General features: G+C 34.5%; 1 protein-coding gene across 3 annotated transcripts; it reads right to left on the bottom strand.

Annotated features, from left to right (window-relative positions):
* Positions 1-273: 273 nt before the first annotated feature.
* Positions 274-7,213, bottom strand: LOC105119118 (TMV resistance protein N). Of its 3 annotated transcripts, XR_841081.1 has the most exons (7): positions 6,626-7,213; positions 4,626-5,733; positions 3,533-3,654; positions 3,139-3,409; positions 1,302-2,876; positions 632-1,215; positions 276-548 (listed from the first exon to the last, which is right to left on the bottom strand). XR_841081.1 is itself a non-coding variant. In XM_011017222.1 (6 exons), the coding sequence occupies exons 1-5, from the start codon at positions 7,105-7,107 to the stop codon at positions 688-690; spliced, it is 4,209 nt and encodes a 1,402-aa protein (XP_011015524.1). In that variant the 5' UTR covers positions 7,108-7,213; the 3' UTR covers positions 274-548; positions 649-687. The 3 variants fall into 3 exon arrangements, 1 of the variants encoding a protein (XP_011015524.1); XM_011017222.1 differs by having other exon boundaries at positions 274-548; positions 649-1,215; positions 3,139-3,654; XR_841080.1 differs by having other exon boundaries at positions 3,139-3,654.
* Positions 7,214-8,520: the final 1,307 nt, after the last annotated feature.

Below are 8,520 nucleotides of genomic sequence, written 5' to 3'. Positions count from 1 at the left end.
TCCTTTTAAATTCAAATTTCAAATGGACTAAGGCTAGATTTGTTAAAAAGCCTAATAAAAAAAATAACAAACAAGTTAAACCCAACAAAATATTATTAAAACCCAATTTAATATTGGTTCATTAAAAAAACCTAAAATGTCCATTTTTGTTGTGCTAGGTTTACGGTTTTTACACCAAAAAAATTTATCTTGACCGAACCAAATGAGTTCTTGTTTTATATAAGCAATAACACTTACATTAAACAAATATCAATAAATAAATATCTTGTTTTGTAAAATATTTTAAAAACTAAATTATTTTCCCGTCCACCATATAAAACATAAATGAAATTAAATAAGAACTCGGCATGGACAATAAACACATATAATCCATAATCTAATTCCTGAGGAAATCAACATTCTATGCCGAGAAGCAGAGAAGCTCTTTTGGCTTTACAAGTGGCCTCTCAGTAAGTAACCAAGACCTGTCTAGCATCCTCCAAGCCATACGTAACACCTTTCCTTTGAGGCAAAATCCCATTCCCATCCTCGAAAGGATCTTCGAGATGCTGCATGTTCACAAAAAGGTACAGGCTTTAGATCAGCTAAAAGCATTTGAGAAGGAAGTAAAGAAGTAACTTAAATCGCATACTTGATGAACTGCTATACCATTCATTCCCATCAATATCTTCATTTTGCTTTTCAACTTCAACAAACTTGGCCATCTTCTTCGTACGAATTGAAAAAATTGGCCAGTTTTTGTGATACAGATTGCTGACTTTCATCCAAGGATTCTTCATTTCCACCATAATCATCGTCATTTTCATAAACCAAATGAATTCCACATTTCTTCAGCTCGACCCCTTCAATCAAAGGTGGTTTTGGCTTTCTTACCTGTATCTCAGAGCCATCTTTCAGCATTAAAACCAATGGATTGAATTGTGAATATCGGCATAAGTGAATTTGATCTTCATGAGTCTTTGGTATTCCCTTCAAGTACAATGTGGTGCTGAAAGTAGGTTTATTCTGATCCAGTAGATTGACCTGAATGTCTGGTACAACTGGGGAATATCTCAACTGCTCTGGTATCTGACGGTCGAGAGAGACAACGACACCTATAATCACAGCTTTGATTTCACGGTTTCTTCGCTCTGAAAATTTTACATCTTCTTGAGAAAACCAATCTGGGATTTTGCTCCCAGGCATGCTTAGGTTGCGTATATTCCTCAAGCAAACCTATAATAATAATTAAAAAAAAAAAAAAGTAAGAGGCAAAACCTTGTTACTCTAAAACTGGCACATGTAGGTACAAGATAGAGAACCTTCGATAGCCTTCTCTTCACTGTCAAGGAGCATGCCTTGCAATTGCTCATATATAACCATTTCAGGGATTTCAAGCATTCAATGCCAGGAATATCCACCATTTTCTCGCAATTTGTCATGTTCAGCAACGTTAAGCTTCCCAAGTTTGAAACATCCGACATAGTTTCCAATGCAAAGCAGTTGGAAACATCCACTTCTTCTAAGCTTGAGGGAAGCGGAGGGAGAGACTCAAGTTCTTCGCAATGGGGCAAGTGAAGCTCCCTTAGAAGAGAAAGGCCACATAAACTAGAAGGAAGACTGCTGAAATTGTTATGGCCAAGATCCACGATCTCTAATGATGACAGTTTCTCAAAATCGTCAGGAATTTTACCTGATATTCTCCAAGCACGAGCATTTAGTTCTTCTAGCAAGGATAGTTCGAAGAAAGAACTTGGGAGGACAACCAAGTGCTCCTGTGTGCTGGGAGATTCAAGTGGCTCTTTTCGCATTTTCAAAATCATTAAGTTAGAGAGCTTTCCAAAACTTTCAGGTAGTACTGTAACAGCTGTCTTCTCCATTAACAAGTGGCATAAAGACTTCAACTTCCCAATAGAAACTGGAAGCTTTTGGAGCTTTCTACACTGATGTAATCTCAACATCACAAGGTTTTCCAGCATCCCGAAGGATTCAGGCAACTCATTAATATTACAACCAAACAAGTTTAAGGTAGTAAGACTCAACATGCTCCCAATTGATTCTGGCAAAGAACTAAGAGATGTACACTTCCTCATGTAAAGCTTCTCAATCATTTTCAAACCGCCAATCTGCTCTGGAAGATGTGAGATTGATGTCTCATCTAGCTCAAGTTCGCTAATAGAAGCTAATCCTCCAATGGAATCAGGTAATTTGCTCAGGGAACGACACCCTCCAGCTGATAAGATTTTTAAATAAGGTAATGAACCGATTGCAGGAGGTAATTCCTTGATTGCACTGCTATTGATGGAAACTTCGGTCAATAACTGGAGATTGCCAACAGATTCAGGAATCGCAGTAAGTGATTGACACCACATCAAACTTAGTTTCTCAAGGTTTGACAAAGATCCGACAGAATCAGGCAGTTCTTCTACTGCAGATTGATTGAGAGAAAGTTCCTTCAGAGAACACAGGTTTCCCAAGTGTTTTGGCAGCCTTTTTATGAATTGGCATCCATTCAAACTAAGCTTCTCCAGTTTTGTAAGGCGGAAAATAGATTCGGGCAGCACTGATATAGCAGTTTTATCAACAAGAAGTTGTTTTAAGGAATACATGCTGCCTATTTCCTGTGGCAAGTCTTTCAACTTTGGACAGTTAGAGAGATTGAGGTTCTGAAGAACTTTTAGCCCAGATACATCACTTGGAAATTCAACAAGGTTTGAGCAATCATTCAAGTTCAGCTGAAGTAATGTCCTTGCATTCCCCACTGATTTGTGAACCTTAGTTAGCCGAACGCAACCTTGGAGATTAAGTTTTTCCAAGGTTTTACATCCAGATAAATCAGGACAAGCCACAAGATTATAGCAACCGTGAAGATCCATAACCATCAAGTTCTTGGCCACCTACAACGATGAATTTTAAGTAGCAAACATGAGTTACTAAGAGGAAAACGAGATCATTTTCCACAAGGGACAGATTGCAAATACTAGAATGAATTCAAATGAATTGTGATGATGAAACTATCCCACATCGGTTAGGAGAGGAGGTCTTGGTTTATAAGCACAAGGTTCAATCTCCCTTTGGCATGATTGAAACAGGGAGACCTGAGTAGTTATTTAACATTTTCTTTTAAGCCATCGTATGGACTAGATAAACAAATCATACCTTGTTACTGGTCCACCCCCAAACTCGTTCAATTCCACTCTCCGAAAGATCAAGCACAGCTAGCTCATGAGGAGCATAATCAGAAGGAAGATTTTTCATAGGACAACTTTTCCACTGAAGCCACTTCAGGCCAGCAGGAAAATTCTTGAACTTCCCTTGCAGTTTTGCATGATTGATTTGCAGCAGTCTCAGATTAACCATTGATTTAAAGCCTTCAGTGTCAAGTATCATCTCCCCCTCCTCTTGTCCTTGTCGAAGAAAAATCTTACACTTTTCAATCAAGTACACAAGTGCTGCACACGGATTCAGTGCTCTAACCCAAGAAATCCATTGAATTCTCGTATATTTCTTCTTTTCTTCTCCCTCTAGTCCTTGTCGAAGAAAAATCTTACACTTTTCAATCAAGTACGCAAGTGCTGAACGCGGATTCAGTGCTCTAACCCAAGAAATCCGTCGAGTTCTCGTATATTTCTTCCTTTCGAAGTCAAAAACTATACCTTTTACACTTTCTGTGCCCTGTTGACAGTCATTAAAGGAAGACATTCCAGAATAAGATTGGAAACAAAGATTCAGATCCTCTCATGTTTCTTTTAGAATTTAAATTGGATGAACATGATTTGATTCATAAAAAATAATAATAACTCAACTTTTTACTACTTCATTGCTCTCGCCTAATCATAATTATTGAATTTAAAATCAAACATTTTTCTAACTGAACATAAAAAATCCAAATCCGACATTTTATAATACTTAATACTGTAAGGGAAAAAAGAGCACAAACAATCTAGGAAAATAAAAATTAAACACCTTAAAGTTTGCGAAGAATCACATATTTTTCCCAATTGAATCACTTGGAAACAAAATCCATCCTCATCTCTCAGATGTCAAAAGATTCTTTTTGGCATGCACATGAATGATACTTTAATAGTAATATATACCAGCTACTATTTTCTTGAAAAGTACATCTTTTATGGAAAATACTTTCGAAAACTTTCTGATGTTTGGAGGAACTCTGAACAATTGGTTAGCAAAAATCATTTTCCTATGAAAGAAATGAAAGCATTTTTCGGTTTGCAAGAGGGCAGAACAATTTTGGTACTAGTTATATGACCTCACTTCGTTACTCTTCGATAATACATATCTATACTTCCGTGATGTAATATTGTACTAATATTACTTATCAAAATATTATATTAATATTTAGAATACTCTATCAAAAGTGGTTAAGGTTAAACAATTATTTAAAACATAGAATATATTGATAAGAAAATACATAATATACTCATGGACTTGTATAATTAATCTTCGAAAGTCAAAACCGGGAATCAAACCCCTAAAACTTCAGCCTAGGAACCTATCAGTCTTACCATCATCTGATCTACCTATGTGAGGGTAAATTCTCAACCTTCAGTTATATATTGAGCTTTTAAAAACTATGAAAAAAAAAAAAAAGGATGAATGTGTATGTATAAAGTAATGAGTTGCACCTTCTTGCGCATCAGCGTTGACACGATTTCACCGCGATCCCATAGCCTACTACGCCCTCCGGGATCTGCAAGGTTTTCATGTTGAACAATTTGTCTTCCCATGTCTCTGAGTTGATCATGCATCCATAATTCATCATCTTCACGAATCTTAATGAGGCATTTTGATGTCAGAACTGTGATGACTGTCTCAGCACTGGAGCCACAACCCTTCAAAATATCAATTGCTTCCTCTCTTTTCATTCCCATTTTAATAAACAAGCAAGCAATATCAAGGAAGACATGCTTTTCATCTTCATCCAACTCATCATAACTTATTCGTAACACATCCTGAAGATTATATGGCCTTATTCGTCGCAGTTTTTTCAGGGCATCTTCCCATCTATTTAACCCTCTTTCATTAAACAAAGTAGAACCAAACACTTCCAAAGCCAGAGGCAGTCCTCCTGTGAGTAACACAATCTCCTTGGATATATTCATGTATTCTTCTGTGGGTTTATCTTTTCTGAGTGCATGATAACTAAAAAGTTGTAAGGCTTCCGGGTAACCTAACTCTCTAACCTCGTAAAATTCATTGACAAGGTGTTCAGCTAGAACAGCTTTGTTTCTTGTTGTAACAATAACTCGACTTCCTTCACCGAACCAGCTTCTATTCCCTGCTAGTGCATTCAGTTGGCTTACATCATCCACATCATCTAAGACAATTAGTACCCGCTTCTCATGAACCAGCATTTTGATTACGTCAATACCTTTATCAATATTATTTACAAGAGGCCAATTTGGGGAAAGATCACCAAGAAGTTTGTTCTGCAGTTTTACTAGACCACCATCTTCTTTAGAAATATCTTTAACGTTGAAGATGAAACTACGACTCTCAAAATGACGAACAAGTTTATTGAAGAGAGCTGTGGCAAGAGTTGTTTTACCAATCCCGCCCATACCATGAAGTCCCAGAACTTGAACGCGATTTGATTTATCATCTATGAACCTCTTCTTGAAGTCTTCTACACGGGAATCCAGTCCTACGGTATAAGTAGCTATACCCACCGGGGTTTTTCTCAATTCTGTCATAACCCTATTCCCCAAACGCCGAATCAACTGATCTTCTAATCTGCAATAAAATAATATATAAAGCTTTGGTAAGGTGAACAATTAGCAGAGGTGGCTGTGTTTTCCTACAAAATTGATAACTCTACATAATTGCAATGATAGGATCCTTGGCCATGATAGTAAATCCCATGAGTTGCTGCTTAAAACTAGAATTCTCTTTAATGCTATTGGAAATCCCCGGTTCCACCCAAAAGTTGTAAGTTGCAACAGGCTTCGGCCTTCCTTGTAAAGACTAATTAACTAACTAATGTGAATCCATTATTAAAGCTCACTTTCTATATGAATGAAGCTCGAGCTCAACTCATTAAAGCTCTTTCTTTTTTCTGAGTTTATTTTTTCAGTGAAAACGATCGTTCGTGCGTGCGTGCTTTTTTTAATAGAAGATATCTAAAGATACAAAGAAAAGAAGAACTCCAGGGAAATGGTCAAGTAATAACATTAATTAGGTTTGTGGGACATGTTTATAAAGAAACTCATTTGCATGTTTATGAAATTTAAGAAGCAAAACAACTTGTATAATTTCATACAATAAACTTCTTTCATATGTAATTAAAAACACTATTTTTATTCAAAAAAATTCCATAAGAATTTAACAATAACATGAATATGAATAGCTTAAAATTAAGACGTAATAACATGACATATTACATTTTACAAAAATCAATGAGATACTCTAAGTTTATGAAAACTTTTATGATAGCGTACAAATTTTCCATTAAACATTAAAATGATGGAAAAGAAACCAGTTTCATATTAAGTTCTTTTGTCCTTCACTATACTTTAATATATAATTTAAGTCTAGATTGTTTAATGCTATATAGTAAGCAACTGCCCTGCCCCGCCCCAAGAACAACAAAAGGACCAAAGAGAAGGGTGTGAAATAAATACATCACCTGGTGTCATAAACGAAACCAGAAATACCACCAACTTTATTCATGGCTTCTCTCCATTTGCCCACCTTCTCCTCCCCATACCTCCCCATGTGATTCATAAAATCTTGTTCGAGAGGACCCTTCTGTCTCCTAACATGGGATGGATCAACTTGGTAGAACACAGGCAGGATCAGCCTCCTCAACTCGCATATTCTAGCTAGCTCCTCAAGACACCAATGAGAGTTGGCATATCTTGGTGAAAGAATAATGATCGATAAGGCTGAATCTTCAATGGCCTCCATTAGTGTTGGAGCAATCTCGTCTCCCTGAGTCATTCCAGAGTCATCTAAGAAGACTCTGATGTCTTGTTTGCTTAATGAATCGTAGAGATTTTTGGTGAAGCCGTGGCGGGTGTCTTCTCCACGAAAACTTAAGAACACATCCCAATGGAGTCTGAGAGCTGCCGGAGAGGATGAAACCATCAGGCTATGGGGCATGGCCATTTGGTTCTTTCTTTTCTTTTCTTTTTCTTTACTTTTATCTTCGTTGTGTGGTGATGTTGTCGGTTGCTTTATAGTTCTGTCACTGCTTGTACGCGGGGTGTTTATTCGACGTTGATTTTAAAGTTTTTTTTTATTTTAAAAATATATTAAAATAATTTTTTAAAAAAAAACTAATTTTAATAAGCTATCTAAAAACACTAAAAAAATTAATTTAAAATAAAAAAATCAAACCTTAATGAAATATGTTTTATTGAAAAAAAATACATACATATATATATATATATATTAAATGAAAAAACTTTGCAAATTTCCTTTTTTTTTCGAACTTAGATAAAAAATGCAATGCAAAAGCAAATGACAAAAGTCCTAAAATGCGAATACACAAAAATTATACCAATAACAAAGAAAAATGAAAAGTGCAAAGTCATACGAAGGAAGGTTTTCTTTTTTTTTTTCTTTTTTTCTTTTTTTGGGTATATATGGTTTGATTGGGAGTGCCCGAACAGCACAACTTAAAGGGCAAAAAAGGTATGGAGACACGCAAAAGAAAGGCATCTCTTTTTTCATTCTTTGACAGAAGTCCATTAAATCTACTTGATTAATAATTACAAACGACAAGAATAGCTCGGCTAGGAGGTGACTCGGGCCTAACTTGAAACGACATACCCCGCCACCTGCACCACAATTTGCCGACGGGAAAACTGTTTTTATAAAAATAAATTATTTTTTATATTATTTTGATATATTAATATTAAAAATAAATTTAAAAAATATTATTTTATCATATTATTATTAGATAGAAACCATTCAAAAAAAAGTTAAAATTAAATTGTTCAAAAACTTAACCATATAATTACCTCAATCAAAAAAATCAAAATAAAAACAAAAATTATAACTCTTTTGATTATAATAAATCAGTAAGTTGAAGTATTTGAAAGAAAACCACAAAAATAACTAATTTTTGATAAATTCAGAAAGTTCAATGAATAATCAAAAGTATGAATAGTTTTACTCCATATAAAACATTATTATAAAATAAAAGTTTAAAAAAACCAAATACAAAATATGTAACTATATTCATATTATTTAAAAAATCATAAAAAAACTAGAAAAGGATTAAAAATATTCTAGTAAAATAAAAAAAAGATTCTTAAACCAACAAGAAAGATAATGCATTTCTCACGTAATATCTTTTTAAACTTTATTGCAAAGTTTTTTTGAAATTTAATTGTTATAAAATTTCAATCCTATAAAAAAATCAACCTTTAAAATCTTATAGAAAAATGTTAGCATGATCTAAATATCATATTAAAAGTTATACTTGCTAGTCTAAAATCATAAGTTAGAAAAAATAAGTCAAAAATCACTTCTCCTTGTCCAATTTATAAAAATAAATTTAAAAAATATTATTTT

The sequence above is a fragment of the Populus euphratica genome, unplaced genomic scaffold (assembly GCF_000495115.2).
Source record: "Populus euphratica unplaced genomic scaffold, PopEup_1.0 scaffold2527.1, whole genome shotgun sequence".
In the NCBI taxonomy this organism is placed as follows: Eukaryota; Viridiplantae; Streptophyta; class Magnoliopsida; order Malpighiales; family Salicaceae; genus Populus; species Populus euphratica.
The sequence above is the reverse complement of the archived record's forward strand: the minus strand, read 5'-3'. Positions and strand labels throughout refer to the sequence as shown.

Bases quoted from the DNA above. Each gene is read 5' to 3' on its own strand.
- LOC105119118 (XM_011017222.1), bottom strand. From the start codon at position 7,107: ATGGCCATGCCCCATAGCCTGATGGTTTCATCCTCTCCGGCAGCTCTC. The intron at 5,734-6,625 runs GTGATGTATTTA...ATTTTATTGCAG, and splicing joins GGTTTCGTTTATGACACCAG to ATTAGAAGATCAGTTGATTC. The intron at 2,877-3,138 runs GTATGATTTGTT...TCATCGTTGTAG, and splicing joins GGGGGTGGACCAGTAACAAG to GTGGCCAAGAACTTGATGGT.